Source organism: Neodothiora populina (genome assembly GCF_041146345.1).
Source record: "Neodothiora populina strain CPC 39397 chromosome Unknown canker_contig_16, whole genome shotgun sequence".
Lineage (NCBI taxonomy): Eukaryota > Fungi > Ascomycota > Dothideomycetes > Dothideales > Dothioraceae > Neodothiora > Neodothiora populina.
In genome coordinates, this window is record NW_027191409.1 from 145529 (window position 1) to 170017 (window position 24489).

Below are 24489 nucleotides of genomic sequence, written 5' to 3' on the forward strand. Positions count from 1 at the left end.
GGTCCCGCCCACGCTGCGTCTGCCGATCAAGACCGTGCTCTCGGGCATCGAGGTGTCGAACCTGAATCTCACGACGGAGCAAGTGAACGAGCTCGCCTCTTCCTCTCCCGCTCTCACTCCTGCGACGGAAGCACGACAACCTGATGCTGCTGCAACAAGCACGACAGTCCTGAAAGGATCTCTTCCCCTTTCGGCAGAAATAGTGAAGCCCCACCTGACAACCATCAACCAGTCCGTCTTCCTGCACGGCTGGGCGACACACCGCACGACGATAACGTCGAATCGGACGGTGGTGCGGCAGATTGATAAGATTCTGGATCAGGTTGCGGTTTCGGAGGCCGAGTGGCCGAGTATATGGCTTTGTCCTACCGCGCGCAGTTTGGTGGGCAAGGAGAAGGGGAGGCAATAAGTTTATGCTCTGAGCTGATGGTAATCAGATAGGCTGGTGGTGGAGGAGAGGCCTGTGAAAGGAAAAGGAAAATAGACTACAAATGGAGAATTCTTTCTTCTTTCTGTCTGCTTTTGTGCTCTCGTCTCATGTGCAGCTCGGTGGAATATCACCTATTCATGAAGTCGTGCTTCTACTCTCTTTTCGCTTTTGCTCTGTCTACCTCAGGTGCGGCTCGGTGAAGTACCACGGTTCCCTGCCCTCGTACTCCCCACCAGGAAGCTCGAATGGCACTTCTACGACATCGCTGAATGTCTTCTCTAGCGATGTCGTGGCCCGCCAATCCCCGTCTTTTTCTTTGCCTTTCCCCACGCCGATCACCTGCTCCTTGTTATCAACACTGCCGCTTTGCTTTTGTATCTGTTGTTTCTCAACAGCTGCAGGTGCGACCACAGGCAGCAAAACGCCACACTCCCAGTTCCGGCAATTAATCTTCCACTCCTTGCGGCTCCGGTCCCACACCACTTTGCCCCATGCGCTTTCGGACATGTTGGCGCTGCCGGCGTAGATCCATGCTATTGCTTCTTCTGAATCGCCGTCTTGTTTCGATTCGTTATTTTTGTCTTTGGTGCGGCTGCTGATGCTGCTGCTGCTGCTGCTGCTGCTGCTGTTCTTACTGCTGGCCGCAAAGAGAGTGGCTTGTGCCGCTGTTTTCTCTTTTAATGGACGACGACCTCGTGCGAAGAGCAGCTTGTTGTGACTCAATAAGCCTCGTCGCACAGACTTGTAGTCCCTGAAGCACTCTCTCGGAAACACATTGCCGGCACTCTCGAACCAGCGTCTCTGTAGACAAATCGTGCCTCCGTTATCCACGCCGCCTGTGCTGTTGCGCACTGTGTCCAGGGTCGGAAAGTAGATTCTGATCTTGTCTCTTATGTTGTCTACTGTCTTGGTCTTGGTTGCAGAAGAAGACTTGGGCGCTGGCGGACTTAGATCTGTGGCGCCTCGTGCGGCCGCGTGAAGTGCAAGCAGAAGACTATTGTTCAGAGAACCTATCGACGAGGCGGCAAAGTCTAGCTGTAAATCTGCTTCGGTGGCCAGACCTTGCTCTCTGACTGCTTGGTTCAGGCTCATCAACCCTGTCCGCTGCATGTCCTTGCCCCAGGCTGCGCCGCCGACGGAATGCACAAACGAGATGTTCTTTGTCGCACTAAAGTCAAAGTTGCATATGCCTTTCAGCACACTGTCGTCAAGTCCTTGCTTGGTGAGAAAGTAGATGAGCTCTCTCCTGAACGAAGTCGACTTTTCTTCCTCTGCTCCGTCGATTTTGTCTGGTGCAGCTTCATCGGGTAGGCGTGGCAAATCGATAATGAACACGGAATTCTCCATGATCCCCGTCTCCCCCCAGTCGTAACTCATCAAGTTCGCCGAAGGCACCGCCACACGCAGTTTGTCAGGATGAAACAGCAGCATCAGCTTCGAGTGCATGCAATTGATCTGACCCTCCATTGACGGGAAACATAACCGAAGGCTCTTCCGTAACGGTTCCGTTTCCTTGAGCATCTGATCACGCAGGGATTGCTCCTTGGCTTGCATGACAAAGATAAGCTTGGTCTGAGGCAGGTTGATCTTGGACATGACCCAGTTTATATCCCATTGGAAAGCCGAAAGCACAGCTGTGCGAAGAGTGTGCTTCTCAAGCACTTCTTCGATCTTGATGTCCTTGTCTGTACGTGCATGGCCAAATGCCCAGGTCTTTTTCACGACGCCTTTAGGAAACCTGAGAGCCGTAGAAGCAGAACTGGCAGGTTCAGGTATTATGGCAACATCAGGAGTTGAGGCCACTTTGGTAGATGATGGCGGGGACGGAGAGTCAAGGTCAAGGACTCGTGCAGCTTTTGGCAGGTCCGATGAGTCCTCATCAGTCGACTGTGAAGAGATCACGATTTTCACATCTTCGTCTTTCACGCTGCTCACTTTCGCAATCTTGGCTGGCCGTGAAAGAGATGGAGGAGTAATGGATCTCTCGCGCTTACGATCAGAAGTACCTCTTCTTGCAGCGAGCCTAGCGAGTCTTTCTCTCTCCATCTGAGCACGATCGCTAAAGCCAGGTATCCCAGACATTTTGTGTTTGCTGGACGGTGTCGTGAATAATCTGTTTCTACTGTACCTGCCTGAAGAAAGGCAGTGTTTTGGCAGGAACGAGGTGTTGCCGAGGACAACCCTCCAGTAAGCTCGGGTCTTGCAAGGATTAGTCACAGCAAGTGAACGCATACGACAACTCGATTGCCTGGAAAAGTGAAAGTAGTGCTATTGCATTAATGCTGATGACTGCCACACAAGCAGATGTGAGTTGCATGCAAACATTATCCATCCACTCGGTTAACGATACCCTGACTAGTACGAATCGGGCAGTTTGAGTGGTAAACCTCCGTCTGGAGAAATTTATATTTTACTGGGGGTAGACAGACACGTACCTTGACTATACAGTACGTTATAGTAGCTCGTTGCGGGAAAGTTGCCTTAAGCAATCGTATAGCACAACTACGACAACGGGCCGGCATTGTAGATGTCTCCCGTGCATAAGATGATACTTCTGGACATGCATGCAATGCTCCCAACACTACGGTCCAACTGCTGCTTCTGAAGCACATTGCGTTCTGGCACTTTTTGTACTGCACGGTAGTTGTAACTGTCTGAGGCCACAAATCGTCTTGGAACAGACAACAGACTGGCTTTCATACTATCAAAATCAATATGAGCAAGGTACTATACAAATTTGGTAATTTTATTTTGGTGTGATTGGTGGTATTGTACAAAGGCAAGACAAGAAGAACGAAGCGTTTTATCGGGACAAGCAACAATTTTGTCGATTGCTGTCCTATCATTATCAGACCTCAAGACGAAGCCTCATAAGTGACCTTTGCGCCCTTGAGATCGGACACGTGCTTGCCCAGGACATAGTCCAAGGCTCTCCTCTCAATGACGACTCTGCCCATCTCCAAAAGATCCTTGACGTCGACCTCTTCGACCTGCAAGACCCTGGCCTCCTTGCCCATGCCGGGTGCGTCAAGGGCCTCGACAAGGTTCGGTCGAACATGCCTGGTCACGAAAAGCGACCTGCCGTCCTTGTTACCCCAGCCCTGCCAGTTCAGCAACTCCCTCATCCATCGCGCAGAACCAGGGCCCTGCCTCTCGATCTCCAGCGCGTCCTCGACGACAATCAATTGCCCTCTGCGGTAGCGGTAACTCAGCGCTACTCGCCACGCAAGATCATAGATAGCGCGAGGCAGGTCGGTGCTGAAATCACGAGGCTTTGGGCCGAAAGCCACACCTCCTCCCTTGAGCATGGGTGACTTCTTGTCGCCCAATCGAGCCTTTCCCGTTCCCTTTTGAGGTCTGACTTTTCGGTTGGAGCCGTGGACTTCGCTGCGCCATTTCGTTGATGCTGTGCCTTGTCGTGTTGCGTCGCCCTCGAAGACAACTGCGCGGTGGAGGATGTCTTTCCGCAACGGCACCAGGAGATGAGTGGAGGGGTAGTGGACGACCGTCTTCGGCTCGAGGTCAGGGAAGGAGTAGAGAGTCGTCAGAGCGGTGGATAAGAATGGGTTTGCGGGCGGTGGAGCGGGTCGTGATATCGTCGCCGTTGCCGGACCAGCGGTGGAGTGAGGAGGCGGTTGTGTGTATGTCGCCTCGACGGACCGAGAAGAAAGAGATGAGTCTGAGATTGGCGAAGAACTCGTCGTCGTCGCCATTGATCGGGAGAGGAATGGCTGCGATTATAGAATTAGTATGACGGTCCTGCAAAAAGCCATTGCGGCTGCTCTTCGTACCTGCAGTCTTCCTGCAGAAACAGAGGAGAGCCCTCTCGTGGGATCTAACAGTCGTCTGGCTGCCATTTGGTGTATATATGCAATTGTACAAGTATGGTTGTGGGCAGATAACCAAGGTAAGATATGGGCAAATGGCCTTCGGAGGTGCAGCGGAGGCGGCAGTCGCGTCGCCGAAAAAGTTGGTCTTGGCATAAAGTTGCAGAAGGCCAATTATTGCTGGACGCTTGCTGGAGTGGTTTATTGTCCATTCTTTTGGTCAATACACATTCAAGTCGAAATCAGACATGTCTTCTTCGGCACGGCAAAGCCTGAGACCTCTGGTCAACTCCGTACGATGTCTGCGCCAGGAAGGCCAGTCCTTCGTCCTTCCCATCCGCGCCTTCTCCTCCTCATCTGCACAAAGTGAGGCAGCGGCGGTGGAACAGTCCACTGCACAGTCCACACCCGGCCTTCTCGATCCCAATCTTGTCTACACCGCAAAGGCAGAGAGAAAGCTCCTCCAGACACAGCGCAAGACCCCCATTGGCTCACGACGACGACGTGCCGCCCTGCAGTCCAGCAACAACATCCCCTTCGAACAACTACCCTACCAATGCTTCCAGGAAGCCCGAAAGATCCTCGGCGAGGATCGCGAGGAGAAGCTCAAGCAGATCGAGGTGCAGAGGGCGCGCATTGCTCGCTTGACGGCACAGCAAGTCAGCCCGCAGGATGAGCGTCAGAGGGAGCACCGTCTTGCCAGCATGCAGCGCCACCTGCAAGAACTGAAGATTCTGGCCGACATCAACGACCCTATCGTCAAGAAGAGATTCGAGGATGGACAAGGTATGTCCACTCGGCGCATGGGGAGCATTTGGTGGTAGCGCTGAGGCACAAGAGTATCGCTGACAAGTCTTTCCCAAAGGTGACATGAACAAGCCCATCTACCGCTTCCTCGCAGACAAGGAGTGGCGCAAGTACAAGCGCAACCTGGCCATCCAACGAATTACACAGATGAACGTCGTCCCGGATGTCCTTCCTGCCATCGACATCGTTGCCAATGTCGACCTCTCCTTCGGCAACCGCGCCGTCCAGCCTGGTGAATTCGTCGATTCGCGCGTCAGCGAGATCCCCGCCCGTCTCAAGATCCAGGTCTACAACAAGGGAGAGCGATACGTCACCATCGCAGTCGTGAATCCCGACGTTCCAGATGTTGCAAAGGATGGTTTCGGCTACAGGTGCCATTTCCTTGCCTCCAACATCAACATCTCTCCCACCTCAGGTAGCGTGCCTTTGTCGCAGCTTGCCCGAGACTCCCAAGTCATTCTGCCTTGGTTACCCGCATTCACACAAAAGGGCGCTCCTTACCAGCGCATGTCCGTCTTTGTGCTCGAGCAACAACAAGGCCAGATCATCGATGTCAAGGCTGCGACCGAGAAAGTCGAGCGCGAGGGATTCAAGCTCAGGGGATTTGTCGATAGATACACCTTGAAGCCCGTTGGTGCCAACCTGTTCAGAAGTCAGTACGATGAGGGTACCGCTGGCGTTATGCAAAGGGCGGGTATCCCTGGTCACGACGTCGAGTTCAAGAGGATGAAGGTCGAGCCTTTGCCCTACAAGAAATTGCCTGGCAGCAGGTACAGGTAGACGGATCTTGGTCACGTATGTATTATCTGTATATTATATCCCTGCACTTCACATCACGCACCACTTGTCTCTGTACTGTCCTCGTAGCATCGAAGTGGCTTGCCGACTTGTGCAATTATCCAGCCATAAACGTTCGAACGCCTATGAAATTTGGCGACTGCCAATGGAGTCGACCTTGCGCTCCTGCCTACTCGAGTCCGCCAACTTATGAATTATTTTTGGTGAAAGAAGACCAGTGAAAAACAAAAGGAGAGAAGCTTCTTACCTTATTTTAATGCTTTGCCATAAGGAGTACTGTATCCGTCCATCTTTCCAATGGTCTGTTCATCTGCGCCGTATTGCCTACCGTTCATTAATTGCTCCTATGCCGTCAACATCTTGGTGAAACGCACTCATTATGTCTCGGCCAACTCACTTTCAGTTCGCACTTGCGCGCGCAGTGGTCAGAAGCAAGCCAGACGGAGTTTCCATGACAGGCAATCAATTTTTCACCACCGACCGGAGGTTCCCATACTGACATTCAGTAGAACACCTTGATACTATCCGTCGAAGCTACAAACGCGACAAGGAAGGAGTCCAAGCATATCATGAATTGCACCAAGATTACTACTGGCAACATGAATATAGCCGCCTCAAAGCAGAGCATCAAGCAGCATTGGAGCAATTGGAGCTGGAGAGAAACAGTACCTTCTCTCTGCGCCAACAACTTGAGGAGTCGAGGTCTAGGGCTCCCGATACCCATGCCACTATCAGCTCTGCCAACAGCTCTGTCAAACGTAAACGTACTCGTGAAGCGCGGACCGTATCGAAAAGACAGAGAGAATTTGACAGATCCGTCACTGCAACACCAGTCTCCTTCAGACTGGATGCAGACGCTCTCAGCGATAGCCAGCCAGGGAAGAAAACATGCAGGCACTTGCTATTTACGATTGCTGACAAGTTCACACAGGTCTCAAGGCACTAAGACACCAGTATAATCTACACAAGATGCTTACCGGAAGCATGGCCTATGGAGCTACAGCTGGAACGCTTGTCCTACATATATCAGGCACAGCGCAAGCCCTGTCTTCCGTCATCAGAGATCTGGCAGCCCCAACATGTCCGAGCAGCAGAGTCCGGAGCAAGACACTCGCGACAGAGTCTGGGGTCTCGAAAGTAGTTCGAGCCGTTGCTAGAGCTTTTAGCACTCTGATGTACGCGCTAAAGCGGCTTTTCGACATGTCGCAAGATGAGCAATTGAGAAATGACACCACGTGTCACTGTGTCATGTTCTTCGACTCCCTCCTCACTGAGATTGAGCATGTAGCAACATATGAAGCAGAAGCACAATCGGCAGAAAACCCACCCCAGAAACCTGGGTGTGAGCAGCGCGTACAGGATAACAGCGATACTATCCCTCGAAATGTCCACACATACCTCATCTCGCAACTCACGAATCTAATCCTGGCCATACTCGATCATATGAATACCGAAACGCCAAGCAGCAAGCAATTACTGGAAGGTCTCCTCTACTTCCTCTTCGTCCGTCTCGGCGAAATAGAGCATGTGATTGCATTTTCCGGGCCAAAGTATGATGGGAAACAAGACGAATTACGAAATCTACCTCCTTCGGATGATGAAACTCGACGCGACCACGTCCGTCGATTAGAGAGGCGAGCAATGACTACAGAAGCTCCATACATGCTTGCTATCCTGCGGAAAGCACTCAAGGTTGTTCCGGAGGAATTTCTCGATACTAACGGTAATAAAGAGGGAAAGTCTCGGAAACACCGTCTTACATCAGTGGCACTGAGAAGGCTGCAACGCACTTTGATCGATTGCATCATGGGACCCGGAACGAGAGGAGACGCCGCATCTGCCGATGTTTTGAAAATGCCGATACTCATAGGCCAAGAGATGTCTTTTTCAATCAATTCTGTAGATAGCCACGCCTCAGGACAAGCTACTGACACCGCCGTAGAGGCCAAGGAAGAATGGTTTGAGAAGGAGCTGTGGGCGACCATCGGGTGGGAAATCCTTGGGAGAGAAGAGGAATTGTAAGAGGACATTCTTTTGACTGAACGAAGTAGTGCATAATGTATGATAAAAAGTGGGAGACATCAAAAAGTCGAGCAAATCACAAAATGGTGAATCTCTCTTCTAGACTCTATTGTACCGACTGACCGCTACCTGTACCATGATGCGTGTAGGAATGAGCAGTATGAGGAAGGACCGAGGTTCATCAGGAGATCAACCTGAATACTGACTGTGGTCGGGGCAACCCTGTCCGAGGATGACTTGGGACAGTCGCCCACATCTCACTATACTCGAGAATCCATTGCCAGTCAGTCGATATAGACACGACTCGCCGATGTAAGAAGACAACTAGTGAACAGGAGGTATGAAACATTAATCACCATATCAGACATGCGATGAAGCACAGGATTGCGGACAAGTTCGGGAATGCCAAGACATCTGGTCGTGACGTCTTCAGTATGGCGGAGCTCCAGCCTCACTGGCCGTGGACCTTTCTTACCTTCTATTGTACTCATATAGAAGTAAACACATTCCCGCTTTACAGCACCCAGTGTCTCCCCTGATTCACCATTAGACGGTCATCTCCTCGGTATCCATGAAACACGCTTAGAGCTTGCGTTTGCGTACATTCGAATAGCTAGACACACACCACCATGGAGTCCGCAAGGAAGACGTGGGGTAATTGCCCAACCAGCCCTCCCATCGACAACCATTATTGTTACTGATAGGTCACAGAACTGGACAATGCCGTACGACTAGTAGACCCACAGCGAGATGCACTCTACTCATATTCCGGAATCGAGCAAAAGGAGATAATGAACAGACACCCGTGGCGAAGCGACCCTCATCACTTCAAGCATGTGCGAATCAGCGCAGTCGCGCTGCTCAAGATGGTCATGCATGCGCGGTCTGGAGGAAGCATCGAAGTCATGGGTCTCATGATCGGCTATGTGCAACACGAGACGTTCATCGTCACAGATGCGATTCGTCTACCTGTGGAAGGCACAGAAACCAGAGTCAACGCTCACACCGAGGCCGATGAATATATTGTCAAGTTCATGGAAGACTCACGAAAGGCGGGCCAGATGGAGAACGCGGTGGGATGGTATCACAGTCACCCTGGCTATGGATGCTGGCTCAGTGGAATCGATGTCGGCACACAGAACACGCATCAGACCTGGCAGGATCCCTTTGTTGCAGTCGTGATAGATCCGGACAGGACCATCAGTGCGGGAAAGGTGGAGATTGGAGCATTCAGAACATACCCTGAGGGCTACAAACCAGAAGGACAAGAGAGCGCAGGAGAAGGCATGGCAGCAGTACCCCTGGCCAAGGCTGCCGACTTTGGCGCACACGCGAACAGATACTACCCTCTTGAAGTCTCGCACTTCAAGTCGTCGCTCGATAACACTTTACTGGAGGCACTGTGGAACAAATACTGGGTGCAGACATTATCATCATCGCCACTCTTCACCAACCGAGCCTACGTCACATCCCAGATGCAGGATCTGGCGAGCAAGCTGGAGCAGGTCAGCCAGACGACGCGACTGAAGGGCGGACTACAAATGCGCCCTGGCACAAAGACCGATAACGGCATGGACAAGATTGTAAAGGCCGCAGAGAAGATTGCCAGCGAGGAAAAGACTGGTCTTCTCGCGGCTCAAGTCAAGGAAAGATTGTTCTCTACAGGCGGTACAATTCGTGATGGAGAGGACGTTGCGATGCAGATGCAAGAGGTCAAGCAAGGCTGAGGCGGACAGGGGGAGTTTGAAGGTACGGTGCACGGTACTTTAGAGTTGCATATCATGGCGTTCGGCGTACCTTACCGACGGAAGTTGTAGTACATCATGACAGGTACTCATGAGAACAGCGAAAGGGCGATGTGAACGCAGCCATGCGGTAGTCTTGTACGTACAGCTTGTGAGATGGAAGGCCTTAAACTGGACATGCAGGTCCAGTACCATGCAGAGCTCTCCTTTCTCATCTCTGAACCGACGAGCGGGTGGCCCTATACGATGAAAACTCCTCGATCGTACTCAGAATTCGGACAGTCTTATGATCTTTAAACTCAAGATGTCTTGTCAAGCTTTCTGCGACGCACGAAGCTTCGCTGCGGTGCAGACGAGAACGGCAACGATCTCCTTGGCGCCCCGGATCGCAGCGGGACGTGCTCATGCGATCACAGATTGCTACGGTACTGTACAAGTAAGGCACCATACCTTACTGTATGAAGGAGCTGTGGATACCTTACCTGACTAAAGTATTGTCCCACGATTGTGGTTCGTTCTAGCCTTTGAGGTATCAGACAGCATGAGAAAACGTCACACTGCACCCTAAGTCCGCGCATCAAGACGTATTCGCACTGCAATACGGATTATATTGCTCACTAAGTCCGAGTTTTAGTCCTACCTCAAGGTACTTGAGCCGCAAGTTCGAGAATGACAGAATGGTGGGCCAGCTTTCCGTGTGAAGATCCCCCTCCACTCCTTAACTGTGCGACGTGCATGCTCGTGCTCGCTCGTGCATGGAAATTTCCCTGAGCTGCTCCCTTCTCCATCTAGCTAATTGTCATTTCTCTTTCCCATACCGCAAAGAACAAATGCACGGGCGATTTGCGCATTCTGTAGCACAACGAAGATGAGCGATAGCCCTCTCGTCATCTCACTCGCCAGTGCAGGCCTCGAGGCCGTCGTCCGTGTGGCACGAGGCGATTAATATACTTGTACAGCATCCGGGAACCCTGAACGACCCCACCGAACACATTGGCCTGATACTACGGGATCGCCGTTGTATTGCTGTCCCTTTCCCTCTAGTTGGCGTGAGAATATATATACCGCAAGTGCCAAATACTAGACAAAAAACCCACCCCTCCCCATCGTCAGGCCAATTGATGGCAGCCTGACGCGTCCACGCTACAATGCCTCTCCCGACGGTTTCCTTTCTTGTTGGACTCGTCGTCACCGCCTACCTCGGCACCTTTGTATTGTTCGCCCTGCTCCGTATAGTCACGGGCATAAGCATCCAGCGCGTGGGATACAGTGGCTTCCGGAGGATTGCCTTTTCTCCGAGTCATGGTGTCAGAATCCACGTCCGCGGCATTGGCCTGTCCGTCCATCGCCCTACGTTCGCGCAACCGACATGGTTCAGTCTGAACATCACGGAGCCAGAGATTGTGCTGGATCTGCGAGAGTTGAGTGCCCCTCGCAAGGCTCGAGCCAGCCGATCCGCTCCGAAAGATCATGCTTCGGGAAACGACCTGGCCAGCAAATGGGAGAAATTGACGGCCGCAAAAGAGAAGGTCAAGAAACTGCACCGGCAGGTGAAATGGATAAAGCACGTCGACCTGGTGGTCATAGGCGCGCGCATCAAGGTCCAAGAGATTGGAAGTGTTGGCATTGAGAGACTCACTCTGGCGGTGGACACTCGCGCGAAATTGGTGGATCGCAGTCGGCTGTTCCAGCATCACAAGGCCCAGCTGGACACTCAGACACCGGCGGAATGGAAGAGCATAATAAGGAGCATCTCCTTCACCCCTGAGGGCAGGGACTCGACGGAGATTTTGGATTACTGCACCTTCAGTGTTCACGGCTTCTTGCACCTTCGCCTGGACGGCCTTCGAGACGCATCGATATCCCTCAAGCTCGGCAGATTGACCGTACCCTACGACGACATCATCGCCACCACCGACAAGGTCAAGATCGTCCGCCATAAAGCCAACCCTTCGCGAGCAGAGCCGCCGACCATTACCATAAACGACCAACGAGTGGAAGAAACAGCCACACTGGACGATCGACTCGTCGAGACGGTGGCTGGCTCACAGGAGTTCGTGAGCTCCATAATCAGGGGAATCCAGGAGGTACAGCTCGCAGTCGGCTTCCTGGGCTTCTCGCAGCGTTTACACGTGCCGCAATCCAAAAATTGCGAGGTCTACTTCCATCTGGCCATGAAAGAGGTCGGTCTGGATGTCACCCGTCTCGACTCGAGAAGCCCGGCGCATCGAATGTACTTTTCTCCCAAGGATGTGGCGCATCAAGCCCTTTTGACCGCCATCTCCATCTCTGCAGGCATCGATGATGGTCACGACCATCCCGAGCGAGTCTTGTATGTGCCAATGATCACGGCGACCGTCAAGACAACCTTGCCTTCCAAGACGCTGCATTACGATGACGAGACCGATGCGAGCGAACGGAACAGCAATATCCTGTTCGCCAATTTTGTGTGCACATCGCCTTCCCTCGATCTGGATCCCAAGCATTTACCCGTGCTGATGAATCTTGCGAAATCGAATCGTCCCCCCAAGAGCAACGCGCCAAAGTCCTCGGTCACTCCGGGTGGCCTTGTCTCTCGTCTTTTGCCCCGAGCGATCATCAAAATGGCTATTCAGGAACCCGTGGTGCGAGTCTCACTACCGCCGCTCAATCCAGCATCAGACTCTGATGCAGACTTCGATCTGCTCATCTCGTCTACGTCTACAATGGCGCTAGATATCGAAGCTTCACACTCTGGGGATGCCGAGGCTCGATACAGCTTGCTCGTTAATTATAGACAGTCTTCGCTCTCATTATATTACCAATCCAACGCTGGCGAAAAGCACGATCTTCTCCTGGCAGATACTGTAGAAGTCAAGTTCGACGTCAATGCCTTACCTGTCACGACTGTGCATGCCTCCGCCAGGTTCCAAAGCTTCTCGCTCTTCCTTGTGCGCCCTGAGATCTCTGAGGGTATCCGAGAAATCATGAAGGCATTGAAAAAGGAGGCTGCGACAGCGTCAGAACCGCATAGCACCAAAAAGCCGAGCTTTCTTCGACAAGTTCCCTCCTGGCTCGAGCACGTAAATCTGCAGGGTTCGGATTTCAATTTTGAGCTTGCCGGCATTGACACGCACGTTTCGAAATACTCTAGAGGATTCGCTCTACAGCTTGAGAGCTGGTCTGCAGAGTACAAAGCTCATCGGGACGATGTGTTCGAGTACGTTTCTCGTCGGCGCTCGAGATCGTTCAGTAGATCTCTCTCAAGAAGCAGGGAGGAGCGCTCCCTCACGCCAAACGATCTGCAGCCAAAGCGGAAACCAGTCAATCCCACCGACGGAAGGCGTCTGGCAATCCACTTACAAGGGTTGGAAGGTCTTATCATTGATTCTGTACCAGACTCCGCCGCGGAGAACTTTGTTACCTTACCCAAGTTTGAGCTCGCCTTCTCCACGTCGACGGATCCACAGGGCCCCTTGTTCCACATCAACAGCCATGCAAAGAGCCTGCAGATCCAGTATTCCGTATACAATCACTTTGCCTTGGGTGTCGCCATCCTGACCTTCCGAAGAATGTTCCTCACATTAGGCTCGACCCAGACGGAACACCAACGGAAAGAGCATGGCTACAGCAAAACAACGCCTCCCACTGCGGATGAGGAGAAGCCTAAGCCGACATTCAACGAGGTCGTGACTGTGGATTTCAAAGCAAACCTTCTACAGTTCAAGGCAAAGATGCCCTCCGACCCGCCGTTGATGGTACAGATCTTCGGTCTCCATGCTGGCCGTCATCGATGGGCGAATCCATTTGTTCGCAGCAAGGTTGTCCGCTTGTACTCTGGAACTCCAGGTATGCTGCAGGTTTGGAGTCGTATAGTCAGTCTGAAGAACCTGCGGCTCGATTTGCGTGAGATGCGATACAAGTCTCACAACAAACACATTATAGAAGAAAAGTCGATTGATGTCAGCACTGACGCCATTCGTCTGGGTGTGCCCCATGGTCTTGTACTTCACTCGATCTTCGACAATATCATCAACGTTGTCAAAACAACCGAGCAGATGCATCATCACTTCAAGACGGGGAGTGAAGAATACATTCTGTCAAAACACCCCGAAGGTCCAAAGAAAGTGCCGAGGATATCCGTCCGCAGCCAGGTGGTGGTGTTCGAGATTGAAGACAGTCCCTTCGAGTGGAAACTCGGCACCATCTACCGCTCGGGACTCATTGAGCAGCAGCAACGCATCGCCCGAGCAGAGGCCTTCCGTCTGAAGGTCAAGAGAATGGAGAGTATCAGGCAGCAAAGAGCAAGCTCACGGCCAAGGACGTCTTCAGCTCAGCCATCTTCGCGTAGCCGCAGTCAGTCCAGACGTGGTAGTGCCGGCGTCAGACGCAGTAAGAGCTTGCATGCGACTATCCGAGAAGAATCTCCAGACGACCACCGCGGACGTGGTCGTAAGATGCGTTACGATGCCGAAGGCAAATGCGACATGAGCGGGGCATGTCACATCAGCGTGGAGAAGGCCGAAGAGAGACTGCAGCGGTTCAACGCGGACAGCTGGAAGAAGCGTATTGACAGAGCTATAAGCCAACAGAACCACATCATGAAAGACCTTCGCGGTATCTTGTGGGGCATTGACGATCTCCCGGAAGAGGCTGAACAGACTGAGCCTATTGTCGCTATCCCTCAACGTCCGGCACTCATGGCAGCAGTGATCAGTGATCTTGGAATTGTTATTGACAAACCTTCCTTCCCGATGTCAGACCTTTCCAAATTCTTGCACGATATAGGAAAGGGCATGCCAATGGATACCCAATACGGTCTTTTAGTTCCGATGCATCTCAAGGTGACCATGGGCGAGACTCGGCTCTCACTTCGCGACTACCCTCTGCCTTTCTTGCATGTTCCAGCTACGCGCATGGGTCAGTCACCTCGTCTTCCTAGTCTGCAACTCGACACAGATTTTGTCATCGCCGAAGAGTTTCAGGGCATAGAATCGCAGCGCCACATCAATGTGGTCATATGCCCTGAGGACAAGTTAGGCGAGGACGACATTGCCAAACGCTTCGCCATCGATGTGCGTCGCACTATCTCTGCAATCAAAACATACTCGGACATGAAATTCGAGATCAACACAAGCTCACCAACGAGAATTACGTGGGGTACCTCTTATCAACCGGCAATACAAGACATGATGCAAGTGATCGAGAATTTTACCAAGCCACCAATGGATCCCTCGGAGCGAGTCGGTTTCTGGGATAAGATCCGTCTAAGCTTTCACTCGCGGATCGACGTTGCATGGAAGGGCGACGGCGATGTTCATCTGAACCTCAAAGGATCTCGCAGTCCCTATGTCGTCACCGGCAACGGAGCAGGTTTCGTCATGGTATGGAGGAATAATGTTCGCTTCAGGATAGCTCAAGACGAGGACCCTCGCAAGTTCATGACTGTCGACAGTGGAGAATATTTGCTTGCTGTTCCTGACTTTAATACTTTCGCAAGACAGTTCTCCGAAGAGGAGGACATAGACGCCAATGGTACTGCCAGTACTACTACGGCCGGCTCGACTGCTTCGTTCAAGAAAGTCGTCATGAAACTTTCTGGAAATGTGCGATGGATGGCTGGCCTGATGTTCGAGCGAAACTTGGACGACGGCAAGAGGACATTCAATTTCTGTCCTCATTACAAGGTTGTTCTCAAACATCCAGATTATGCCAAGCCACCTCCTGGACACGACACATTCGACGCATTCCGTACCTTCCGCAGTCATCACATCCATATGTCTATTGCTGTGGCTGCACCGGTGGATCGTGACTGGAACGTATCGAATCTCAAGCCTTCTCGGAACTACAACTCCGTCCACTTGACTCCACGCTTCTTCACGCATTTTTTCGACTGGTGGTCCTTGTTCTCGGGAGTCATGTCACTTCCTGTCCGACAAGGTCCGCTCTGGGGTAATGTCGAGAAATCAAGCAAGAAGTTCGGCCGCCATCTAGCGACAATCAAGTACAATCTCCTGTTCTCACCTCTTTTCATCAGTCACGTCTACAAGCACAAAGATGCAGAAGAATATGCCTCGGATGTAGTATCCGCAACTGGTCTCAAGATGAGGTTAGACAGCTTCATGGTGGATCTCCATCAACGACGGGAGACCTTTGAGATTCCGGGACACGGAGATGCGAAGCCGAAGCGCACCTCGCAAATGAAGATCAATCAATCTCAGCTCGACTTCATCTCTGCTGATATACGCGCTGTTTCTGCCATCATCACGGGCACAAACTCCAAGGACATCGACGAAGCCGATGATCTTAGCCTTGCTGCTTATCAGGCTCCACTACGTGCGAAAATCGACATGTCGAAATTCACGATTCCTGACAACGACTTTAGTTGGATCGACATGGACGACTTTGTTGAGCTAGACTGGATCCTTCCTGCAGAGTCAAACCCTGAGACCAAGATTCTACCTCTGACGTTTGGTCCTCGCTTCACCTACTTCCGACAGACTGACCACGGAGACTCTGTGTCGGGTGATCCCACTAGGACCAGTCCTTTCGGTGATGAGCCGACGCATTTCTGTGTCATGTCGAAAAAGAACGAGCCGCTCCGAGTACAAGCGGAATTGGTGCAGGCAAGGATTGCTAGAATCGTCGAACAAATCGAGCACAACGAACGTGCTGTTCTAGAGCAGGAGATGAAAGTGCTTCACGATCGACACAGTGGTCCATCACTCGAGAGTCTACAGGCTCTTAGAGACCACACTGAAACGCTGCAGAAGAAGCATACTTTCCTCGAGGAGATGCTGAAGATGATCAAGCGACTCGAAGATGACACACGATCGACCGTGCCAGCGATGGAGTCTCTGGAAGTCGATCCCGATTTGCAAGATGAGGCGGCTCGACAAGCTCGTGATACCCAGACTAATTCCGGTCTCGAATCCTCAACCGACTTCAATAATCGATTCGTGCTTCACAATCCTCAGATCAAATGGAATAATCCACTACGAAACATAATACTCCGCTACATACATCAGGTTGGCCAACGGAGAGGGTTCGTGTACTACATGTCTCGTAGAGCTGTCAAGTTCATTTTGGACATTGTAGAAGAGCGGCAAAGGGCTAAAGAGTCCGAAAAGGGAAAGGAAGTCGACAAGAATGGTAGACCGACGAGTCCTACTTCTCCTGACACGGACGATATGGAAGTGCAAGAAAGGATCGAAGAGCTCCTGCGGGATGGCAAGCAATTTGTCAACGCAGATGACGCCGATGATCGCCGGCCATCTAACGTCACCAACGCTGGAAGTGATGGTGGTCATCATATCTCTACAGAGTTCACACCTCAAAACATCTATCATTTCCGCCTCATTGCCCCACAGATTCAGCTGCAGAGCGAAAAGAACCCAAAGTCAGTCGTCTTGATCGCCGCCAAGGGCATGCAATTCAAGGTCGTCCAGATCATGGACAAGGACAGAATCATGGATGAGGTCAGCGGTCTCGTACAGCGCAGGTTCTCCGCAAACATGGACAGTCTACAAGTCTTTGTCAGTAGCACCAAGACCTTCTCAACAGAGTACTTGCACATGTATTCTGGCAACCACTACGGTGGCAAGAAGAATGACTACTGGCCACCATGGGTGCCGTTGGAAGTAATGTTTGAGTTTTCCGTCAATCCGTACGGCTTCGACCGTGTCGTCCATCGTACATCTGCCAATCTACGCTACGACAAATACAACAACTTGCGTCTCAAGTACAATGACGACGTCACGGGAGGTGAAGAGAGCCGTCAGAAACCCACCGAAAACGACGAGTCGCGGCTGGATCACATATGGATTGAATTTCCCCACTTCCGCGCAATCTGCGATTCGCATCAGTACTATGCCATGTATGTCATTGCGCTGGACCTCCTGCTGTATAGCGAGCCGCTGGAGAAGACGCGCAGTGAGAGATTAGAGAAGATCATGCTCGCGTCCGATTTTAGTGACTTGAGTGGTGCGCCTGAGATGGTCGAGATGTTGCAGGGCCGTATCCGTCAACTCGAAGACATCAAGATGCATTTCCAGATCAATGAGAGCCTACTCGATCGTCAGGGCTGGAAAGACCGTATCGCGGTCGATCAAGACCTCGCCAGCTGTGAGGATGAGTTGTTCTTCATCATGAAGGCCATTACGACCTCTCAAAGGCGAATCGAAGACCGCAATCAGGACGACTCGTCCTCGCCCGGCATCTTACGCTGGCTGATAGCGTCCAAGGAGATTGCGTGGCATCTCGTTCGCGATAAAAGCGAGTCTCTTGTCGAGTTCCAGCTTCGAGACGCTCAATTCGCTCGCACGGACAACAACGATGGCTCTAATTACAATTGCATTGAGATTGGTCGTATCAATGGATTCAATTTGCTACCGAATGCTGTGTATCCCGAGATCATTGCTCCCTACGTCGATCCTGCACGTGGATTCCCCAAGCGACAAGACATTGATATGCTGAGGGTTCAGTGGTTGCAACTTGAAGCCATTGCAGGTATCCAGGTTGTCGATTACTTTGAAGTCAACGTCATGCCTTTGAGGGTGCAGCTTGAGCGAGAAGTCGCCAAGAAGCTCTTCGAATACATCTTCCCCGGAGTCGGTGGCACTGCATTCGAAGGCAGTGTTGCCTCGCCTTTTGCGGCCGGGAAAATGTCTCCTACAAAGGAAGAAGACGATGAAGACGCGGATAGCCATGCGGATAGCTCAGATTTGTCGCCGACAAGTGTGGACGACCGCAAAGGCGCTGATCCCGGAGGAGTGCCGACTGTCACTGGCGATTTGGAACAACGACTTCACCCAACGATGAAGCTGACAGACTCGAAGAAGTCGTCACCAAATGGCAAGAGGACAGGCCTTGGGGTCGGAAACCTTTCTCACTCAAGTCTTCCTCATTGGAACTTGTTTCACAACAACAAGTCGCAGAACTCGGTGGCTCGAAAGCAAAATGGCTTCGCTAACTCTCCAAGTAACCTGTCCATGATATCAAAGGCCGGTAGTGACAAGTCATTGGCCCCATCGAACGACAGTGCAAGCGTCTACGAGGAGAGAAAGCGCCCAGGCACATCGGGTAGCACGCTGCTCCTAAGAAAGAAAGAAAAGGAACAGCCTTCTGATGACTTGACACAAATGATGGACAGAGCATCCAACTATATGACTCTTGCCTATTTCAAGATCCCTAGCACAGTCTTATGCCTGAGTTACAAGGGTCGTGGTACACGAAACATCGAGGATGTGCACGATCTTGTCTTCCGGTTGCCCACGTTCGAGTACAGGAACAAGACCTGGTCGAACCTTGACCTGGCGCTGCAGATCAAGAAGGATCTCATCAAGGCACTCATCTCTCACACCGGCGCCATCATCGGCAACAAGTTCAGCCACCACCGCCCATCACGCCAACAAGCCCAAAGCAGGCTCAAGGAGATTGCGAACATGAGTACCCTGCTCAGCATACATGACAACGGACCAGATGAGAACGAGGAGCTCAGCCTGTACGAGCAGGATGCCTGGGAGAGCAGATCTCGACTCAGTTTCCAGTCTGGCCGAGCAAGCAACCTAGACCGAAGTGTATCGCGAGCATCGTCGTCCAATTCGAACCCGCTGCGCAAAACTGTCAGCAGCAGTCGCTCCCTCACACCGGGTGTAACGCCACTGAACGAGTCACATGAGGTACTCGCTGCAAATGGGGGTCTCAACGGGCATAATACCGACGAGCTTCGTCCCCACACCCATGCTGGCGAGACTAGTGGGCACGGGCACTCGCACATGCATGATAGTGACAATCATCACCACCATGAGATGTTGATCGGTCCGCCTCCAGGATTATGGAGTGTCGATAAGGATGTGAGTGCACGACAATGTCCGCCCGCTATTGTCGATATATACTGACCGTTCTTCCAGCCATCACGAAACAGGAGCGCATCAATAGGCCATCGCTTCTCCATCATGGGCCAGAAACTGCGGCAGAGTGCAGAGAACGCGGCCGCCGAGGATAACGATGACAGGTAAGCAAGCAAGCAAGCAATGAAGATCTCTGTCTGTGCAAGCTTTACTAACACAAAATCTCCTCGCCGCAGCAGCAGCAATATCAGCAAAACGAAGAGCAAGCTCCTCGCAGGCGGGCAGAAGCTTCTGAACAAGCTCCCGCATAGCAACAAATCAGACGGCTAGACGAACTTTCGCCCGTGGTTTGGCAACAATAACAACACTTACCGGTAGTAGTGTTTCTCATAATCCCAGATAAGATCTTGACGACCACGAATCACATTTTAGCGCTTTCCATCGATTCGTCAACGGAAGGCTGCTTTCCAGCAAGATGAAGAAAGATACACTAATCGGAGTCTGGTGGACGTACAGTATCAGTCACGGCATCCTCCCGGAGTATTTAAGGACGACTTGAAGTTTTGGGGGGAAAGGAGAGGAGCAGTGGGGTTTTTTCCCTTTCGCTTCAGCTTGGCACTTTGTCTTTGGTATTACTTGTTTTTGTCGTTTTGCTTCTTGGATTTCTTCTCCTCTGCGTTCACTGCTTCTCTCTTCTTGTCTTGCTCCCTCTTGTCTGTCTATTTCGCGATGGTTGTTCAGAAAGAGAGAGAGAGAGACAGAGAGAGCGCGCGAAAGACACGAGGCAAAAGACCTTCCAGAGACATTGCTTCAATACCTTTTTTTCTCTATTTACTTCATAGATGATGGTGTCGTAAATGTATATGTATGTATTCGATTCAAACCGCAGAGTCTTGGAGCATACCTTATCCAAAGTACCAGAGCATAGCATATCATAGCAGAGCACCTCCTAAGTAGCAGAAGCAGAAGCAGAAAGCAGAAGCAGAAAGCAGAAGCAGGCAAGGGCCATCCATGTGAAAGGGTATGCATTCCCTTTTCGCTACCACAGATGATCAAAGGAAGAGGGTCAAGCTCAACGTCAAGCTACTTTAATGTTCGATCCAATCGATGCATTCTTTTCCACTTGTAATGCCGACTGAGCTATTGATGCTTTGTGCCGCGTTGATACATCTATTCATTTCACTACAGGTAATATTCTCATGCCTACATCGATCAGTTCGAATCGGTAATCAGTAGTAGCGATGGAGCGTAAGATGACAGGGCGGGAAGTAACACTGCCGCGTAGCCGTCTCATCAGTCGTTCTAGCAAAAATAACCCTGCTATCACCAATCAGCTGTAGGGCGTGTGAAATACAGTGACAGAGCCCACGCGCAAGTCAATGTTGTTGTGTAGCGCTCGAGCGGGGTGCTTTGAGAGAGATGAGTTGGAGGTTTGATAATTAGTCGTAAGGCGTGCGTCGATGCTACTGTATACCGTGTAGCGTTCTGTTTAGCTACTTCCCCGAGGATAGTCGAGGATCAATGATCAATGGTAGGACGTGCGTGAGACGGTAGGGCGTGGCTGACACTTGTTGACAGCAGGCCGATTCATCCACAATCATGCTACCTACGATATAGCACCCGCGTGGCCTATCCAGAGGTGCGATGGACGATGGTCGGAATTCGTTCCGCAGGCGGTCAGCCCAAAGAAGAAGGTGGTTGTAGGGTCGCATCGCTAGGGGAAATAATACCACCACCTCCATCCTTCTCAATTCGAAAGACGCATCAGGATACTGTATCTGGGTAATAGAGGTTTAGCAGGTGATGTAACAGAGCAATTGCTGAATTTGATTAGATTTCTAGCGAGTACGTATCCTCCTCCTTTCTACCTTGATCCAAGTCACTACCCCTCCAAGACTCACTGAGCATTATCCAAGTCTTGTCCCGAGGTTACTTATTCTTATATCCCGCCTGCTAGATGTACAGTCGTTTCCGCAGACCCATACACTCACCATCTCGCTGCTTCACCGCATCCCGCAAAGCATCACTCCCTACCACTACTCGGTCCAGCACCAGCGCAACAACCGCAACAATGGCCACTCCCCCAAGCAAGCACTGCGACAACGCCACCACGACTGGCCCAGTAACAGACGAACGACCCGTGCCACCCCTAGGCATGACGGCCTCAGCCTTCAGCACCGCGGCCTCATCCTCCATATCCGAAATAACAGCCTACTACAGCACCCTCGCGTCGCGCCCCGTCCTCCCCTCCATAAAACCCGGCTACCTCGGGCCTCTCCTGCCCGCCTCCCCGCCGTCGCACAGCGAGCCCTGGGCGGCGATCCAAGCAGACATCGAAACCAAGATCATGCCGGGAATAACGCACTGGCAGTCGCCCAACTTCATGGCCTTCTTCCCGGCCTCGAGCACCTACCCTGGCATCCTGGGCGAGATGTGGAGTGCGGCGCTCACGGCGCCGGCGTTCAATTGGCTTTGTAGCCCTGCTGTCACGGAGCTCGAGACGATTGTGCTGGATTGGGTCAGGGAGATGTTGGGGTTGCCTGAGGGGTTCGCGAGTAGAGGCACGGGAGGCGGAGTGGTGCAGGGGAGTGCGAGTGAGGCGGTCGTTACCGTGCTTGTTGCTGCTAGGGAGAGATATATTCGGCGTATGGTGGCTAGGGAGGAGGGGTTCGAGGGGCTGAGTGAGGAGGACAAGGAGGATAGGCTTTGTGAGTTACGGGCGAAGTTGGTCGCGATGGGCTCGACGCAGGCGCATTCGTCTACGCAGAAGGCGGCGAATATTGCCGGCGTGCGGTTCAGGAGCATTGATGTCACGAGCGAGAATAATCTCGCGCTTACGGGCAAGGAACTACGCGCCAAGATTGAGGAACTGAAAGCAAAGGGCCTCGAGCCGTTTTATTTGACTGCTTCGCTAGGAACTACGAATACCTGCGCCGTCGACGATTTTGCCTCCATCGCTGCCGTCAAGAAGGACTATCCTGATATCTGGATCCATGTCGATGCCGCTTACGCCGGCGCTGCGCTCGTGTGCGAAGAGTGGCAGCATCTCGCGCGACAGATGGCCGAGTTCGACTCGTTTGACATGAACATGCACAAGTGGCTCCTGACCAATTTCGACGCCAGCTGCTTGTTTGTACAGAACAGAAAGGACTTGACCGATGCATTGAGCATCACGCCCGCATACCTGAGGAACGCCTTTTCCGATCAGGGTCTGGTGACAGATTACCGCGACTGGCAGATTCCATTGGGTAGAAGATTCCGCGCACTCAAGATCTGGTTCGTCATCAGAACGTGGGGTGTCGAAGGACTGAAGGCGCATATTAGACATCACATGAAGCTGGGAGAACTTTTTGTAAATCTGGTCAAGAGTCGCTCTGATCTTTTCGACATCTTGGTTCCGCCAGCCTTTGCATTGACAGTGTTGACGATCAAGCCAAAATCGAGACAGCCGTCAGAGAACAAAGCATTAGAAAACGCAGCGGATCCTCGGGCATACGAAGACCAGAACGTGCCTGTTGTCCCCAAGCAATCCGAGGCGAAGCTCAAAGAAGCCAACGAGGTGACCAAGGAGGTCTATGCCCTCATTGACTCCAGGAAAGAAATATTCCTGACCAGCAGTGTCGTGGGCAGTGTCAATGCCATCCGCGTCGTCAGTGCCAATCCATTGGCCAGCCAAGAAGGAATCAGAAAGGCCTTTGACATCCTCGTTAGAACAGCAGAAGAAGTACTGGCAGGCAAATGATCCGAGAAGATTATGCTACAGCCACCCTTTGTGTTTCGTTCAAAAGATTCCCGGTTATTATACTGCGAGCCCCTTTTCCGGTAGTGCAGGACAGCGCAGACTGCCGCATGTCCCAGTAATCGGAAACCAATAAAATGTCAGACAACACCATAGAGATCCTGTAATATACGAGTCGAAGAATATTACGAGAAATGACAGCAACTCCAGGTCGCTCAGTCCTCAGGAAGTCCCACTTGCATAAAGTCGATTGCGACCAAGGTATAAATCTTGACCAGAGAAAAGAAATCTTCGGCATCCACTAGGTCCTGTTGACCTTCGGCAAGACCTTGAGATGAAGACTCTACTGTCATGCCATAAGAATAAGTAGGGATGTCAAGATCGCGCCAACGGTCGCAATAACCCGATTGGGTGGCGGAGATGAAGTCAACACTGATTCCAGCGACTTCTTTTGCACGTCGTCGCACCGCTTCTTCGAGCGGGTGTTGCGGTTCGGCGACACTGCGTTCGCCTGTTTGCAATTTGCTAAGTGAGGTAGGTGACGAGGCGAGGACGCAATCTCCGCGAAAGAGCCGGCGTCGCTCGTCCTCATGCAAGAGGTACAGTAGATTTCCTGCTGTGCCAGTTGGATTCTCCGACAAAACGATCAACGTGATGGAACCTTTGATGAAAGACTGATTGGCATGCAGACATGCGAATGCTGCGACTATTGCTGCTGTACTAGCCTTGACAGCGAGGGGCGATGTTCTATCTCGAGGATCTTGGTTCAAGTCACTGACCGAGATGTCGTGACTTACTGGTGGGTTTTCTGGTGACACAGGAAGGAAAGCATTCATGACAAGATTGGGACCGTCCGAGTCTCCGACGACGAGAGCCGCCATGTTCGGTTGGTGCTCATATCTTAGTATCGGCAACGTGCGGATACCGTGTTGCGATAGAAATGCCTTGATGACATCGGCAGAAGCAGTCGTTGCATGCGCTGCATCTTGGACACGAAGAAAGGAATCAAGGAAGCGCAGGAAGTCATTCCTCGCGGGATCGATGGAAGTGAGTATGTTATGATGTGGTTGCTTTTCTTTAATGGCAATTGTGACGTTTTCATGCATCATGGGACGCATTGACAGATGTGGCATCGTCGAGGGAAAACTGCCAGCAGCAACTAAAACATCCAGGCAGGTTAAAGAGGAAGACCGGCTGGTAATCCACAGTTGAGTTGTCTTCGTCTTCAAGGGTTCTTGCTGGAGAGAAAGTTTCGAGTGAGAGAATGGGCAGACACTATAATGTCTGCGCA

The 24489-nt window shown here is 51.8% G+C and overlaps 5 protein-coding genes across 5 annotated transcripts; 4 read left to right on the forward strand and 1 right to left on the reverse strand.

Annotated features, from left to right (window-relative positions):
* Positions 1-3285: 3285 nt before the first annotated feature.
* AAFC00_003406 (mitochondrial 54S ribosomal protein uL4m) lies at positions 3286-4287 on the reverse strand (the record flags this gene model as incomplete). The annotated part of the gene is made up of 2 exons (XM_069342873.1): positions 3286-4161; positions 4222-4287. The coding sequence occupies 2 exons, from the start codon at positions 4285-4287 to the stop codon at positions 3286-3288; spliced, it is 942 nt and encodes a 313-aa protein (XP_069200683.1).
* Positions 4288-4505: 218 nt separating this feature from the next.
* Positions 4506-5844, forward strand: AAFC00_003407 (uncharacterized protein; the record flags this gene model as incomplete). Its single annotated transcript, XM_069342874.1, has 2 exons — positions 4506-5043; positions 5123-5844. The coding sequence occupies 2 exons, from the start codon at positions 4506-4508 to the stop codon at positions 5842-5844; spliced, it is 1260 nt and encodes a 419-aa protein (XP_069200684.1).
* A 1191-nt stretch (positions 5845-7035) lies between these two features.
* Positions 7036-7884, forward strand: AAFC00_003408 (uncharacterized protein; the record flags this gene model as incomplete). The annotated part of the gene is made up of 1 exon (XM_069348084.1): positions 7036-7884. One exon carries the CDS (start codon positions 7036-7038, stop codon positions 7882-7884), a length of 849 nt encoding a protein of 282 aa, XP_069200685.1.
* Positions 7885-8513: 629 nt separating this feature from the next.
* Positions 8514-9611, forward strand: AAFC00_003409 (uncharacterized protein; the record flags this gene model as incomplete). Its single annotated transcript, XM_069342875.1, has 2 exons — positions 8514-8538; positions 8596-9611. 2 exons carry the CDS (start codon positions 8514-8516, stop codon positions 9609-9611), a joined length of 1041 nt encoding a protein of 346 aa, XP_069200686.1.
* Positions 9612-10777: 1166 nt separating this feature from the next.
* On the forward strand, positions 10778-19789 carry AAFC00_003410 (uncharacterized protein; the record flags this gene model as incomplete). Its single annotated transcript, XM_069342877.1, has 3 exons — positions 10778-19462; positions 19520-19623; positions 19696-19789. The coding sequence occupies 3 exons, from the start codon at positions 10778-10780 to the stop codon at positions 19787-19789; spliced, it is 8883 nt and encodes a 2960-aa protein (XP_069200687.1).
* Between the last annotated feature and the right edge of the window lie 4700 nt (positions 19790-24489).